Source organism: Dreissena polymorpha, chromosome 4, assembly GCF_020536995.1.
Source record: "Dreissena polymorpha isolate Duluth1 chromosome 4, UMN_Dpol_1.0, whole genome shotgun sequence".
NCBI lineage: Eukaryota > Metazoa > Mollusca > Bivalvia > Myida > Dreissenidae > Dreissena > Dreissena polymorpha.
Window position 1 is genome coordinate 93,496,644 of NC_068358.1, and position 18,185 is coordinate 93,514,828.

At 33.1% G+C, this 18,185-nt stretch overlaps 1 protein-coding gene across 1 annotated transcript in view; it reads right to left on the minus strand.

The window, feature by feature from the left end:
• LOC127878620 (serine/threonine-protein phosphatase 6 regulatory ankyrin repeat subunit B-like) overlaps window positions 1–18,185 on the minus strand; it is a 45,703-nt gene that overhangs the window by 15,204 nt on the left and 12,314 nt on the right. Inside the window, exons 3-4 of the mRNA XM_052425146.1 lie at window positions 11,616–12,049; window positions 10,866–11,187 (exon numbers count right to left, since the gene is read on the minus strand). Of these exons, the coding sequence (XP_052281106.1) occupies window positions 10,866–11,187; window positions 11,616–12,049 (756 nt within the window). The remainder of the gene's footprint in view (window positions 1–10,865; window positions 11,188–11,615; window positions 12,050–18,185) is intronic.

Below are 18,185 nucleotides of genomic sequence, written 5' to 3' on the forward strand. Positions count from 1 at the left end.
AGTAATTCGCAAACCGTATTTAATGTTATATTGTGTTATGTAAATAGAGTTATTACTTTGAAGATCCATAAACACGCAAATTCAACGAATACTTCGTAAAATTAAATTTAACACATACAAATCAGTATTCCTGATAACGATAGTCACAATTTCATAGCTAGATGTGATCTGGTAACATTGATTTCACGAGATACAAAATGCTTTTTTTATTTTTTGTGGGACAATATATTCCATTTGAATTTCCCGCGACGATATCCGAATATTTACGAGCTGCTCTTAGCAATTCAGCAAAAAAAAAGGAAAAGGAAAGAGAGCGTGCAAAAATGCAAGTGTATGTGAAGCAAAACATAAATGAATGGAACTTCTTCAAGGAAAGAATGCAATTGCCCGTTATCTTAATAGCGCGCGGACCTAACAGGAAGCACTGGCAATTGCGATCCAAATTATTCAAATTAACGCACACCGTATGAATCCGATCCAGACGCGAGTTCATCCGTTAAACGAAGCAAGATGACATATTGAAACATTTTTTAGATGCTTACTTGTTGAGGATGTTTGTATTTTTACGTGTTTACACCAATGATGATTGTTTTAGAGTACTTTACCTTCGTATGGCACTTTTTGTTGTTGGAAGTTTTTATAAGCATAATAGTAATGGGCAGTGCTTAGGGATCTTTAACATTCAAATTACGCCAATCGTAAATTAACTAACACGCATTTATGTCTTTAGTAAAACATCGATGCGTTTTTTATTTGTCTAACTCGAGGCCAATATATATCAATACATTGATTTGGTGTAGTGTGAAGTCAAAGAACCAAGGCATTATTATAACTTACATTTTATCAAGGTTAATAATTGTCTCGGTTGGACGTGTCGTACCAAAAATAAATGTATTAACACATGAATTGTTTTGTTTTGTAGATATTTTTTATGAAATCATATATTGTCATTAATATGATATGGTTGTGGAACTCTATTCAGGGGCCAAGAAATCTCCCTCAACTAGAAAATAAGAACACATGCTGGTAAAAGTATAAAATCCTAACATAATATTTACTTTACCTTGCTGTCTTTTACATGATAGTTCATATCCATTGATATTGTAATGCAATTGTGTATGATGCTTATAAGATAAAAAAAAACTATCCTTACGCGGTTTCTTCATAACATCGCCTTTATATATACGTAAAGCATGACATACATCTGAAAGAATAGGTAACTACAAAATAAGAAATTGTACAATAAAACAAGAATAACATGATTTTCCTTTTTCTTGCTCCATGTGGGCGTATAAAGTGCTTTGAAATCACGACCACTTCATTGGAGTCTCGCTTATTATATTTGTTAAATTCCACAAAAGATATCTGACTCAAGTTCTATAAAATATATCTTCTACGTAAGAAACATCAGTTTCTCTTAGGAATCTTCTTACTTCCGGCACGAATAACACATGACACATTAGGAAAGTATGTCTTGTCAAACAGCTGACCTTGTATAAACCGTTCTGTGGTTGCATTGGCTTAAAAAATGAAATAATTTAAATAATCTATTATTATAGTTGATAAACATATTGGTTATCAAACTTAAATCGCTTACATGTAAATCATTTGAGTTTTTCTCTAACCTGGAAAAATTAAAGGACGTGACAATTGTAGTGTAATTTATTGCTAATTTCTTGCGCAAGGAGTTCATCCGGGAACTAAAATGCGATTAATAATATCGTTTGTTTACGTGGTTTAACAAGTGCTTCGTGGAACAAATAGGGAAGATGATTTGCTTGTGTGTGGCCATTGTTTATTTGTTTATAAAATCCGGAAATTGTGCTCTGTTTAAACCGGAAAACAAGCTCCGATAGTTTATCTATTTCAATACAAGTATCCGGTACAAATTAACCTAAATACTACAATAAAAATAGTCATTAGTGAACATGATTGTGTATAGTCGCATGGTAAGCTTAAGCAAACCCATTATAAATAGCTGAAAATAACTACTTAGAACTAATGTTCATGTTATTTCCATATACACGAGCATTTAGCATTACATTAATTGACAACATTGAACATTGAACGCATGCCTTATGCACTAAACAATGGACAGTTATTGTTTTAACGTATGTATTACAATTCTCGTAATTCGATCGTGAAGACGCCCATCAGATTTTTGTATTTACTGAGAATATATATTAAATGTTGTTGCAGTAATCTTATGTAATGTCCGAAGACAAATTAAATTTCAAGCAATGCGTTGTATAATTATTTCCAACATACTAAACATTTTAGAAATATTAGTATAGATACGTAATCATTAAAAATAAAGCTACTGTCCGAAGGCAGGAACATGGACGCAAATACCCTCGACCGCTTAATCGAAACAAAAAGAAAGAGGGTTCAGCACAAAATAATGTTCTTGCTTAAAATTATTATTTGGATTTTATATTATTCCTTACATGTGTTGTTTAGGCATGCAGAGTAAAACGTTATTGTGTTTAATTATAAAATAAATGTGTACGTCAAACTAGTCATAAAACTCAGTAGTATTTCCATTTACAGAATTTACAAGATTTTGTCGTTCTATCCTGTCAGTCAACTAGCATAGTCAAAGTGCAGATCACTGTTGTAGTTATCGCAGTTATCGAGCAAAATTATTCACGATGACAATATTGTAGCGACAGTTAATTATGTCTTTTATATAAATTCGAAATTCAAATGATTACGTTCCAATATTAGACTGCTTACGATGTCTCAAATGTCTCAAACCGGCAACATTTCCAAAAACAGCGTTTTTCGTTCATACACTTTAAGTAATGATACATATATCGCAACTAAATTCCTCTCTATATCTTTTAAATAAATCAGCGTGCATTTTCGGGACTTTACTTAATGTTTGATAGTTATCGCCTTTTAAATATTTTGATACATTTCCTCATAACATAAATCTTTATTTGTTACAATGGTATATCTCGTGTGTAGGTGAATTCCCGTTAAAGATCGAACATTAAAGCCTCTATAGTGTTCATGTGTCGTATGAATAGATATCGTTGCGGGAAATTAAAATAGAATTGTATATGCTAACCAATAATAAAAACGAGCATTTTTTATCTACAAACATCTATTTTACGAGATACCATGTGGCGTTGAAATTTCGGCAATTGCCATAAGGAACACTGATTTTTAATTGGTTACGTTTATTTTACGAACAATTGTACGAAATTTTCCTTGATTATGTGTAGTAATGTTACTTTAACAGTTCATAACAGCCGGGTTTGATAAGTGCATTAAAGTTATGTATTTTCTTCCCCCGTACACACCGGTACTGATTATATTTGATATTCAAACGACGTAACACATTTTGAAGAACTCGTATTGTTTAAATAAGACAGTGGTAAGATTTGCTGTGGATCATGTGATCAGTTTTAGGGGATATTTTCCTTGATATGTCGTGCAGGCATGCTTAAATTGTGTGTGTTTTAAATTATTAAGATATTATATTGAGACATGAAACAGGACTTTTAAAAGATATCTTCAATTTGTTTTCTTTCTAATCAGCAATTTAAAACATGCATGTCAGTATTACATCAAATGTAAATAACATACTTGTTTAACAATAGACACAATGTAACGTACAGTGATAACAGAGAAAGATAATCATTGAATAATCTCGCCTACTTTCGATATCCTGTGAGAAACAAAATATATTTAATAAAACATTTGGTTGAAGAGTAAATGTGTGATGTGTTTAAGAAATAATTCGTGTACGTTATAGTTTGTTGTCGAATAACCCACGACCGGAAGTTTAGATGCGTAGGGATTAAATCACGAGTGCGAAGCACGAGTGATTTGAAACCACGCATCTAAACTTCCGGCCGTGGGTTATTCGACCACAAACTATAACGTACACGAATTATTTCGATTCTAACACGATTTTTACTAAAGATTTATAGAATGTATCTTATTTTTCTTGCATACTATTTTATGTGAAGCTCCGCCCATAAAAATAGCTTTCGGCTGTTCTGTCGATCAGATCTCCGCCCTCAATAACAGCCAAACTGGATGGAAAAAACCCATTTCATTTCTCACGTTTGGTTAACTAAGAACAACAACTTGCGTAAACTAACATGTTTTCATTGTACTCTTTAAATTAACGCAAGAGTGTTGAATCTACAAGACAACAACTCCGATTCGAACTTTAGCCATTTCAGTATCGAAGCAGCAGACGAACACCGTGGGAAATTGGGTCAAGTTTACGCATTTCTGTTCATAGCGTAGTATTTTGTCACGTGACTTTCATTCATAAAATACCGGATTATTACGCTGGTGGAAAATGTATCGGCATGTTTTGTTTAGCTACAGCGCGTGCTTTCAGTGTATAAGCTCCGCCCATAAGTTATTGCAGAATAACCCACGCTTGATTTCCTTCTTTGTCTATAGAAAACAAGTCACGTGCCGTGTAAGAATATTTAATAAACCATGTTAAAAATCCAACTGCTTGGAGATTAATGTATGTGCTTTAAATCGAGGCGGCTTGACGAAATATATACCGAGTTATATGTATTTTATAATATATTCGTGTATTATAAATCATGTGAGCACGGAAAAAAAAATCATGCCCATCTTTCAAAGTGGTAAAAGAAATTGTAATTTATTGCAGCTTACTTTAACACTATTCAACAACGAATTTTCAATTTCTGGTTCACTAAAAAGGATCTGCTAACACTGTGAGGTGTCATTTTCATTTAGATGATTGGCTTTAAACAGTCCGTCAAAAATGTGGCACCCTTTCAAACATGTGTTTTGGCTATCATACGTTAGTAACTTACAGATTTAACATGTTGTAACATGATAGGGATATTAATTCGAATAAAACACTTGTTCTTGATTTAATTTGCAGTATTTTCATTAAGTTGAAATATGCACTAATGGTGTTTATGGTGACTTTCGATAAAAGTTTCTAGTTTTTTAAATGAAATCCGCTGTTCTTTTGCAAATTTCATTCTTTGGAATTCGAAGTTCTTTACAACTTATCGGCAAAACAATGTTTCGAATGAAACAAGAGAACAAAAACGAACAACATAAATGCAAAAAGCTAAGAACTCACTAGATTCATTTAACATGCCTATACTTATAACTATTGTATCGTAGAGATATGCGTGTTGTTAATTCAAACTAGCGCGTGTCTACACTTTTGATGAGCAGGCTGAAATGATGCTATCTAGGCATTCAAATTGAAGTCACTGATGCAAACAATCGAACACTTTAATCGACTATTGTTAAATTACTCAAAACCTAACGTTTATGATAATATAAGTGTAAGTGTAAGTGAACTTGAATCGTTGTTGCGCGTGTGTCATGTAAGTAAAACTGAAGTGAACGGAAGGAAATTGTTAAGACGTCTTTGGGCATTGGACGTTTTGTTACACTAGACATCGGTTTTTAGCTTATATGGCAGTAAAACATGATCAATGCTTATTACTCATAGATAAACTATTAGTCGTGGGTTATTATTTAATCATGTCAAAGTTCATGGTGGTGACATGAGCAGATTGGAATTGGTTTAAGATGGCGTGTCTGTCAAATGCACGCACTTGAAATCGAAACTAAAGAAACACAGCCTCATTGTTAAGAATGTTATTTGGATCGGAAAAAAAATACTATAAGTCATTGCGTACATTACTGAGATGTTTTCTGAAAGTGACTCTACTCGGGTTTTTGTCGAGACAATCGAGCTAATTTAACTGATACGCACATTCAGGTCAAGTTGTGGTACAAATAATTATGTTACGTCATTATTATGAAAATGTCCAATTGCTTGTTTCTACGGCACCGATCTTAATGGTCAATTCTTAGAAGTCACGTTACGTATAATATGCTTGGCATGCGTGTTACTTTGTGGTAAAGCGTGCGCTGAGTGCAATGTTTAACCCATTTATGCCTAGAGTCTAGAAAAAAGGTCTTGGCAAACAGCGTAGACCCTGATGAGACGCCGCATGATGCGGCGTCTCATCAGGGTCTACGCTGTTCGCTTAAAGGGATTTCTGTAAGAAATATTCTAAATATCGATATAAATATAGACTAGACATGCCTAATTTTTTTAATAAATTGATCCAATTTAGAAGGATGGGAGAGTCCAAAAGGCATAAATGGGTTAATTACAATAAATAAATTATTTAATACACTGAACACGGAAAGCTTGCATATTATATTCCGAACCGACCTGATAGCAAAGTTATTTACACGGTTACCGCAAAGCAGAACACTAAATCTATACAGGGGAAATACAATATGATTTCCACCTTACGTCTGCGTAATAAATTAAGTTGTTTTGTGTCTTTTTACTATGCAGTTTATTCATTATATCTAAAAAGCCTTTCCATAAATTATTATAAAAACACACGATTTTAATTTTTTTTAAATCATATTAATTGAAATGTATTGTTGAAATATGTAAAGTGTAGGAAAGTGTATGAAGCCACTGAAATCTCCTTCACATTTTCACACTCTGCGTTTAAACATATCATTATTACAAGCTATTTAATGCATGACATCAAACGGAATTCGAATTATCATATCCATTTTAAGTCATCTTGTTTGAATATAAATAATAGCATAGTTCGTTTTCATTCGCTGCGACGTGTATTACCGCCTACCAGTTTGAATTTTAAACATTAATTCATGCGTGTAACTTCGAAATATTTGTCACGCGGGTATCGGGCTGAGCGCATACCACAGCTGATACAAACTGTAACAAACTAACATGTGTTCCCAGAAGAAGTTAAACGGGGGTGCAGTGTATCTATTCACCGGAACTTTAAAGAACCAGGAGTGCCTCTGAATTCGCGGCGTCGTCTGTATGCCACTCAAACCCTCACTAACACCTGACTCGGTGCGGAGTCTGGAGAGAACATTATCAATAATCATATAAAGTATTCAAACTATACCAAATAGCAAAACTTATTTAGTGAAATTTAATTCGTAAAGTATTATAATAGCCATATTAGGATTATACCCATAATCACTATATAACTACCGAAAATTAAAAGCGAATATGTATTGAGGCAATACATAACAATAACAAGAGATGTGTTCGTCAGAAACAGAATGCCCCCTATTGCGCCGCTTTGAAATTAAACATTTTTTTTTACCTTTGACCTTGAAGGATGACCTTGACCTTGAACTTCCACCAATCAAAATGTGCAGCTTCATGAGAACGCCGCTTTGAATTTTATTTTTTATTTTTTACCTTTGGTCTTGAAAGATGACCTTGAACTTGAACTTCTACCACTCAAAATGTGAAGCTTCATGAGATACACATGCATTCCAAATAATCAAGTTGCTATCTTCAATATTGCAAAAGTTATGGCCAACGTTAAAGTTTTTTTTTTGGACGGACGGACAGACTGACATACTGACGGACAGTTCAACTGCTATATGCCACCCTACCGGGGGCATAAAAAGTAATTATCATGTTTTAAACGTAACACATAATAAATAATAATTTATTAAGAGTTCTAAACTCTTTCGGCTTCCAAAATATTATTATTACATATAAACTGTAAGGTTATCTCCGTATATTATGATATTTCATAGCGCCTTTATCTTTCAACATCCCAATCACCGTCTGATGATCCGCAGATGAAACTATCTGCCACAGTACATCGACCACCTTGCAATGTTTTCCTCCAAAATCCAGTTTTGGAATAATTAGAGAAACTTTGAGTTTTTAAACAAAACTTTATGAAGAAAACTTTGTTAACAAGTCATTATTTTAAAAAGTTTCATGTTCATGTACACTTTACTGTAGTACACGTTTACTTAAACACGACGTAGTATGAATTTACTTCTTTACACCACGATTACAGTGTAATCTTTAATTGATATGCATTATGCTTTGAGAAAAATTCCAAAATAAACCCCACCAGTCATTTACAATATGCAAATGACACATAGTGTTCACTCTAAAAAGATATCCATGTAAATACATTGCATATACTCATATAACATAATATAAAGTCCACTTGGCCAAACAAATGAAGGATACAATCTATGACAATATATGAATTGACAAAAATAAATGTGAACTCAATACTAAGTAAATACAATTAATTATTAAATGCTTATGCACAACTACATAATATATATTGAGCAACGTTATGCGAGAAAAGACGCACATACAATTTGGCACAGGACATAGACATCAGATATGTTACCTGTTTTAGAAAGATCCAGGAGATAAACACAACTAATTATCATTTCCCTAAGCGAAAACACATGCAATAATAATCACAGGCGTAGTAGGTTTGCTCCAGCTAATTGCAAAATGAAGAATGGATATACACACTAGAACAGTGGCATCGCAACTTGTTCGATCAAACTGAGGACTTATATTGAATATATTTGCAACGTCTCATTATAATCTGAAAAGCCTACTACGCCAAGTTTACAAACAAGCATAAAATTAACAACACACAAAAAAAGAAGACAATATAACCTTGTTATAAACGCAAATATTATGCACGTCATTTAACTCATTCGTAAGTTACTATACACGTACACTGATTTAAACCAACTATACATGGCAAAAGACACAAATATGTGAGATTATATGTCATCAAAAAATCAACTGAATCATAAAAAGTACATGTTTCATTAATGTGTTTGTGTGCTTTATTTTTTCCGTTTTCACACACGCTGAATCAAAATTTGCATCATTTACTCCCAAATCGAACAAAGAAAATAACATGTAAGCCACTGTATATAAATAATTATATTTTATATCTACCAAGACCAATTGCCCACAAAAAAATCAAAAAGAAGGGATGAGCGCCAATCAAATGTAAAGGGATAAAACAAATTTTATAATATCAAACGAACGTTGTATGAATTGTATGAGGGTAGTTAATCATTTAAGTATAAACCTGTTTGAAATAAGAAAACAACAATTCAGTTTTAATTTTCTAATTTTCTAAATAAAACAAATATATGAATTCCAAATTGCATAAATATAGGTTGATTTAATGGAACAACCTTCACACTTTCATAAGAAACAAAATATCATACCAAAATTTTCAACGACTTAAATATTACATCATATGAGTTGAGACTACTAATATAATACTATACCAAAAAAGCGCATAAAGCAAAACATAATAACACAAAAAACGTACTTAAACGTTCATACAATATCATGAAATCTTTATAAACATGCAACGAACGTTCTTATTTTACATTATAACATTTTAACTTTACAAAAATAATTTGAAAAGCACCATCAAAATAAAGAAATATCAACATAAGATTACTTTCAAGTCATAGACTGAAATATATAACAACAGTTATAACAACAACCTTGATCAGAAACATTGAACACGTGAATTTGCAACAATTTTTTAACGGCACATAATTTTAAACCTACACAATAATAAAAATAATTATCGCACAAATGTTTCAAAAATGCCATATAACGTATGTTATGTATCAATTAAATAATAAGTGTAATAATCTCGTATACAAATATAATAAACTTACAATCGAAGCCGTTCGACTTTACCTGTTACATATTTCCCTGACCAGCAGGACACAAACACTGAGACAGGTCATTTAAATACGTTCCAATACGGCAAAAGACTTATGATGACTATATATCCACAAAGTAAATATGACATTACAGCGTATTAACTGCTATATATAAAAAATATATGACTACATGTAGAACAGAGAGAATAAGTGTTACAAAATGTAAATCAATTGATCATATTTTGGAATGTATTTAACAAGTATATCTTACTATAAACTGAATTCAATTATAATTGATGTACATGTCTTAATATTATTTGTTATTGTCGATCTATCCTGGTGTTGTCCGGCTAGCGCAGTAGCTGGTACACTCGCTTTTCACCCAGGCGACCCAAGTTCAATGCCCGTTCCCGGCAGCATGTGAGTTTGGTTGGTGGTCACCATACCAGACAGGTGTGGTTTCCACCAGGTACTCCGGATTTCTCCCACAGCACAAGACCAAGCCAAAATTTAAAAACTTTCAGTAACAACGAAATAGCTTGAAATTGCAGCTATGATTCACAATTTGTCCCAATTTTCATGAGTCTAGTAAGTTAATTAGGTAGGAGTGCAGGGGCACACTCCGGGTCCATACAAAATGTAGCCTCTGGCTCGGAAAGGATCTCATAAACTTCGAACTACAGATATATTGTCAGTTTATCCAGTCAAGAACAAGCATCGATTTTCAATAACAAGTGATTTTGTAATGGATTAGTTTATTTAATTGTAATTATTATTTGCATGCATTTTGATGATATTCAAATGTAAAGGACGCTTTTATTGCTATGTTTCCTTTAACACTATCAAAATTCAATCAATACGAAGACACGTATACGTATATCCAATGTTAACAAGCGAGGTAAGCTAAACGTTGATGTTTTAGGTACTTTCAATGGTAGATTGTAAGACGTTTTTTGGAATTCTAGTACCTAAAGCTTAGGTCTTTATTTGCTATGTTTCCTTTAACACTATCAAAATTCAATCAATACGAAGACACGTATACGTATATCCAATGTTAACAAGCGAGGAAAGCTAAACGTTGATGTTTTAGGTAAATTGTAAGACGTTTTTTGGAATTCTAGTTACTAAAGCTTAGGTCTTTTACAGTATACAATGTATAAATACATAAAAAGAACGTAATTGGTGCAGCATAAACACACGATAAAACGTAGTGAGCATTTACACTGAAATAAATTAGGTAAATATCAATGGAACACATATGCCATTTACCCTCAACCGAAAAAATAATTTGGTTATCCTAGCTAATAAAATAATATTGTTGCTCTAGTCCGAGTCACTGTCCATCGATTCGGCACCCGGTTTCGCGCCTGCAGCCGCAAGGATCGTGTATACCCCGTCCTGGTTATAGCAAAGGGCCAGGTCCAAGGGCGTGTACCCGCTGTGCGTCCGAGCGTCCATATTGCATGCCCGAACACTCATTAACGTCCGCACCAGTTTGACGTCACCGCTAATACACGCCATGTGAAGAACAGTTCTACCCGCTTTTCGCTCGATCATGTTCAAGTCTACGTCGCGTTCGATGAGGAGTTGCAATATGTCCATGTGCCTATTAATGACCGCAAGATGAAGACAGGTCAAACCGTCATAGTTTGCGATATCAAAATCCTGCGGAATTTTCTGATAAGGTATATCGTAAGGATTGCATTGGATTTCGCTGTATCGTACTGGCTCTAACAAATAACGAGCTATTTCGTGTGCCTATTAATGACCGCAAGATGAAGACAGGTCAAACCGTCATAGTTTGCGATATCAAAATCCTGCGGAATTTTCTGATAAGGTATATCGTAAGGATTGCATTGGATTTCGCTGTATCGTACTGGCTCTAACAAATAACGAGCTATTTCGTACAATCCATCACGACAAGCTATATGAAGCGGCGTATTTCCGTTCCTGTCGACTGCCGTTACGTCTGCCCCTGCGCACACAAGCTTACGTACGATGTGCTTCTGGTTCATAATGACCGCCAAATGAAGTGGCGTTTGGAAGAGTTTGTTTCGCATTGAAAGATACGTATACGTTGGGGCCATTTGAATTATTTTACTAACCAACACAAGGTTATCCAAAATGATTGCAAGATGCAAAGCCGTATCGCCATCCTTGTCTTTTACAAACAATTCTTCACTATTACAGGCTACACCCTGTGCATAACTTGAATTGTTAATGTGAATACTGTTTGATTCTTGTTGTCCACTAAATTGTAGATCAGACAGGTCGCATGAGTCAAGTTCTTCACACAGTGTGGTCAAGGAGGGATATTTGTCCGTCGAAAAGAACATATTGGTCGACACCTCCCTTGTCGGGGATTCGTCTGTCCTAAGGAAGCCCACGTCCTCGGGAATAAGAAAAGCAACAGAGAACGTACGCCTGTACTTTCTTTTAGTGTGATATCTAACACCCTCCTCCATATCGGATCTCTGTGGACAGCTGTCGTTATGACCGTGGTCGTTCTGGTTTCCTAAACTGCCGTCGGTTCCTGTTACTGTCATGGTTGCTGTATACTATGGTCTGCAATAGACATTAATCAGACGGTTGTTTATCAGAGATATATCTATACAATTTAGTAGCGTGTAATAAATGAATATAGGAAGCTTACATAATTTACATTTATCGCCACCAATAAAAATAACATAAACCTATGATCAACAACATGTCTTTTAAATGGAATACGATACAAAATTAATGTATGAGAATGTGTCATTAAAGGCATTTAACCGTAAAGAAAATGCCCTTTGTTTTTTATATACATCGCAAAAAGTAAATGAGGGTAAGTAGTCGGCTAAACTTTTATTGAGATATTTTTACGATTCACCATTTGAAAAAGATTAAGTAATGATATGCAGAAATCGTCCCAACATCTATTTACTTAGGTTTTATAGTTATTGTGTGCTTATTACAAGCCAAAATGTAGCAAAATTGTGTGCAAGCTTAATAGTTTATATACTGAATATCATCGAATTCAGCAAAACTGATCACAAATTCAAACTGGAATATCAAAAACAAAATTAAGGATATGCACAAAAAAGAAGTGTTGGTCGGTTTAATGGAAACTTTTTAACGCCTTTTTCAATTGAATATAAACAAGCAAAATCCGCTTGTCTACATGTAGATTGTACTTTACGTCTACATAGCGTGTACTTCACTTGATAATACGCATTATTGGCTGACGAGAAACCGCATCAGTCATTAATGTGCAAGGTTGTTCAATTCAGGTACATTTTATCAAACATAACAGCGGTTGTAACCAACGGTGGAACTATTTGAATTTATATTATGAAATACTGAAACTGGCTAGGCGCGTATAATCTCCTGTCTTAATATTTGGGATACATACTTATATGTACAACTAATATGCAAATATGTTGATTTTGTTGCACAACACAAAGTATATTAATAATATTTAAACACGTCTTTAAACTACTAATTATGATGAAATAAACACATACTTCCGCTAGTCACAATTAATGAATTAAAGCCATTGTATACGAGCATTCATAGGTTAAATTAAAAGTACAATCAAATTTAAATGTTACTTAATTTTTATATAAAATAAAAGTAATATATTTGTACACTATTTCTTCCCTTTTTAATAGCATATTGATAATATTTGTATCAACAAACAAACAACGCGTTACCAACCGTTCAAACGTTGATAAACCCCTATTGCTACTGCTATTGCTACTGCTTTACCTGTTATGAATAAACCAGTTTTCGGTTTGTATCAATCGACATTAGCGAGCTATTTTATACACAACTGAAACTATTAATAGGTGATTATACGTCACTACTATTTAACTCTGGACCCAACCGGCTTTTTGTTGCATAAACCAGTACTCTTTACGGAGACTCCGGAAATGGACGTAGTGTTACGATTGCTATTTAACTGCGAATTGTCCAATCGTGATAGATCGACTATCTCAGGAATCCTCCGTAAGATTTAAGCAATAAATCGTCTGCTGATCCAGAGTTAGTGTTTTCTTAACGCTATGGGAGGCCTGGTTGCCGGTTTGTCCGAGAATAGTACGCCTGGTTTGTCCAAGAATAGTTCGCCTGGCACATACAGAACCCAACACAGTATGGATAAATTTCGTCTGAATCATTCGCCGTAATCAAATATTATTTCTATTACGTATTAATGTTTTGGTAAAATTCCGGAAATGCTAAACGTAACGTCGACGCTAAGGAAGCAAACATGTGCGGGAACCGCAGCTTGTTAACGGTGGAAGTCGGCCGACTGAGCGATTGGATATCGGGAAATAGCAATAACAACGTTTCAATTTTAACAAGTATGTTATTGAGAAACATTACGCAATGAAATAACATGAACAGCTCTAAAGCCGCCCAATATCACAAGGTCTACTTCATCATGGTTACATTATTTTTATATCCTGGGATCCCATGCAGTTTCTATAAATTATAAGTCGGAATATCCAAGCTCACTTGAAAGTGTAACTGTTACTATATGAAGGATATTTAAGAATGTTTTTTTAAGAAATCTTAGTTGGACTATAATTCCTATTTAAGCAGGTATGTTGTGTGTTATGTAATTAATTTAAATGTTCTTCTACTGTGTCTTTAGATAAAAACAATTTGCATTATTTTTGCGTGGTCTTATTCGTGCAAGTTTCCATTCAAAACACAGTACGATTATTTTGGTTTTTTGTTCATGGTGTGAGAAAACGTAAATAAATGTATTATAATAAAATATAAAAATGTTATTATCTCTGTATAAAATGAGAGCTGTGAATGTCAGTACTGTTGAGATAAAAACATTAGTAAATATATGTTTTATTGAATAAATATTAGCTATGTTAGACCACGCTCCATTATTGACATGTTGTCCAAAGATTAAGATTTTAAATTATATATATGAAATTCATATGTCTTTACATCCTAGTTTCATCGGCGTATAACCGGATTATCAAACCAATTTATTACGTCTAAATTTAGATTCCAGTGCCTGACCGACAATTAATATAGGACGCGATTAAAACTAATATGTTTTCATGGATATGTTCTGAACTAAATATAATCAAACAATCGTCATATTTTATATGTTTTATGCAAACAAGTTAAATCAATTTATTAAGATATTTTCCTTGCAAATATTCATTGACATGTCCTATTTTCAGTCTATGTTGTATTGACGTATTAAATCTATTTATGTATGTGTGCTGTGCGCAGTGATCATGAGCGGTAGCCAATAAACAACATATCCGATTACGATTTTATAAAGAACACACGATTCAACGTGATTAAAATGACTCATTCGTCTCCAAATAAAACAAACAAAAACACTGAAACTGTTATATTAAGCCATTATTATATTTTGTAATGAGTTTGTTTTTGAAATTCACGGAAGAGAACTATAACAAATATTTATTTAAAGATGTGGGCGAAAACGAGGTCGCACACTCGTCAACTAAAAACGTTTATCTCTGTCACTCAACAGTACAGTCACCTTCATATGATAACTAGAAAGATTGTGACAAACTGTGCATTCATCAACCTGTACGTGACGTCGGTCTGGTGATATTGATTAATAAGCAGATATAAACTATCGAAATGACTCCAATTTCGTGATTTATAAATCAATGAACGTTAAAAAAAATTCAAACTTCTCTGATTCTCAAGCATAAGAATGTAAAACATCACATGCACAAGTCGGTTCGTAGTTCAACAGATACGATGTCCTGAACCAGTATGTTTTGGACCCGGACATTACTGTAGTTTAAAATGAACTAAACAACCTATGTAAAGAACGACAAGATCATTTCACGAATCGATGTAATTAACTTGTATTTTCTTAAACGTCAATGTTATTTCGATATGATTTGCGTTACGCATCTCTTCACATTTCCTGTCAAGGAATCTCTTTACGGTTAAAATACCAGACAATTATAATACAGATTGTATTCTTCTTCTACCTTCGTTTCTTCCATATTTGGGCTCATATTCATTTTTATGTTATGATTTGTTTGATTATTCGTCGTTATTTCTTTGTGTTTTCCATAAATATAAAATAGTTATTGTGACCGCAATGTTATTTTAAGTATCATATTTTTTAATAAAACATAAAACACAAATCAAATAATTTACCTTGATTGCTTGATTTCATCGATTGGCTGGTGGGCACCTGTAAATTCTTCAAATTTTAAGTCTAAATCATTGATATTTATATTGCCTGGACGGATATAAAACTCCACTTCTGATTAATTGAAATGTCCATGAACAAAAAGGACTTCCGGTTTTGAACATTGTTAATTACATGAATCTACTTCTAGTAGCTCTTTGGGAAAACATTCATTGACACATTTTTGTTACCTGAGCATGAATGTTAAGAATGTTGATGTTCTTAACGAGAACCAAGTACATTTTATTTAACTGGAATAAGGAGTTGTTTTAGATATAGCTGATATTTTGTAGGTAAATAAGCATGTATAAAAAAAAAAACACGATATTGTACGTTATGTTCCTTAGACAAAATTCTGTTCATTTGTGTTGAATCACGCTCAGAACTCGCAAACGCTGTTTTATACTTTGATCCTATTGTAAGTAAGATATTTGCACTATGAAAAGTGCAATCGCAACTTAAGTTATTGCTAAATTATATTACAACTTCCAGAGAAGTAATAGGACGGATTTTTACAATAATATTGCGAATCTAGGTTATTGTAGTTTTATTTGCATGTGCAATCGTTTCGCAGAAACAGAAAGGGAAGCGCAATTGTGTTAACTGCACACTATGTTAAAGAAACCCCGAAATATTATTAAATACTCTTGATACGTTATGTGTAGGTCAGATGATGAGTTAAAGTCCGTTCAACATACACATAGTTCTAGAGAAAAATAATAGAAACACAACATTTGGCAGAGATCTTTTCTTTCAAGCATCGTACTGATAAAATACGATAGCAGCATACCCAGTTCAGACACTTTTTGGTACATACATGTATTTATTATTTAACCGATATAACAAGGCGCACATTCACGCAAATACCATTAATCACTATGAGAGCTAAAGCGGATCATCCCGAAACACTTCTTGAGACAACCCTTGCTTAAAATATTAATAATAAGAACGTTTGTAATAGAACACTACTTGCCTATTTTTGTCATTTAAAGTTATAGTGTTGTACTTTGTATTATTAAATGTATAATTATTTCATATTTTATTTCCATCATAAAACATGTGTCTTGCCGTTTGAATGTAACCTCTGAGCGTTAATCATGGGTTTCGATGTCGACACTTTTTTCAAATTGGCGAATTTAATTACTGACACTATAATTGTTGTCTGTGCTAAAGATGGAACGTTATTATGACAAAACCAAAAAAACAAACATTTTGTGTTTTTGTTTATTTATGTAACTGAACAATATTAGTAATAATAGTTTATTAATTTAATTGTTTGGTTCACATTTAATATAATATCAGCATTCATGTGCCTTTTATAAATGTAAAGCAAATCTATCGTCACCTTATTATGGAAAAAATTCACGGGACTTTACGTAAAAGTGTTCAGGTATATTTTTAATTCGAGTATTTTATTATTTATATTTATGATATACCTTATTTGTTAAAAAATGATACAACGCCCATATTGATAACGTCCTCATCGGTTTTGAAGTGTTAAATACACTTAAAATACAGGGACAGACACGTTATAGGGGTTGCTACTATAATCAAACTAACGAATTCTCTTGTATATCATCATTCTGATAAGCTATCTGGTTGAATTCAGCATATTTGAATTATTGGGTCGCTGGCTGAAATATTAAACACAGGTATTATTTACTAAATTTCAAAGCAAAAACACTGTGAACTTGTATTTGCTATATAAAAGGGATTTATTGACAGATGTTCGTAATATTTAAAATGTCATTAAATATGTTAACTCAAACATGTAAAATGTTTTGAACAGTATGATATAATTATAAAAGCAAAAAATGAATAAAAAAATGTACCTTCCCCTTGACATCTAGAAGCAAAAGTGAATGTGCTACGATTACGCCACGAAGGTTTACTTCCTGTGTGCGAAACATGAACGTTACATCAGTAATCGATGCATTTGCCAAATTATCGAGGAAAAGCGTTACAAACGCTTTATTAATTTACCGAATTCGAATGATGATTATGCATTAAAGAAACAATATTTCATGTCAATTGTGCAAGTTTGCTAGTTAAACATAATTTGTACATACTCTTTAACCTTTGACCATTATTTTTTTTAAATCGGCATATTATCACATTGTGAGAAAGTCCCTTTAATATGGAATTTAGCAGTCGTCCTAGTTTGTGAACATATAATGGTGGGATTCCACACTTTCTTTTCTAAATTTAAAAACTAACTGCAAAAGTTCTTTTAAGACATTTTCTTATGGTTTTATATTCCTTAAATCAGAAGTTTGACATGTCTGTCCGGTATATTAGGTTAATTACTTTATACATTTAACGATTTCTGGGTAATATCTTTACATTGAAAACTTTATCGTATGAAATGTGTTGATCGTTCTCACCTTCTTTCTATATCCAATGTGAAACGAAAAGCTTATGTAAGGACAACATTTATTACTTGTATTTATAAACGTATACTTGAGTTCCAAATGTTTAACTCATC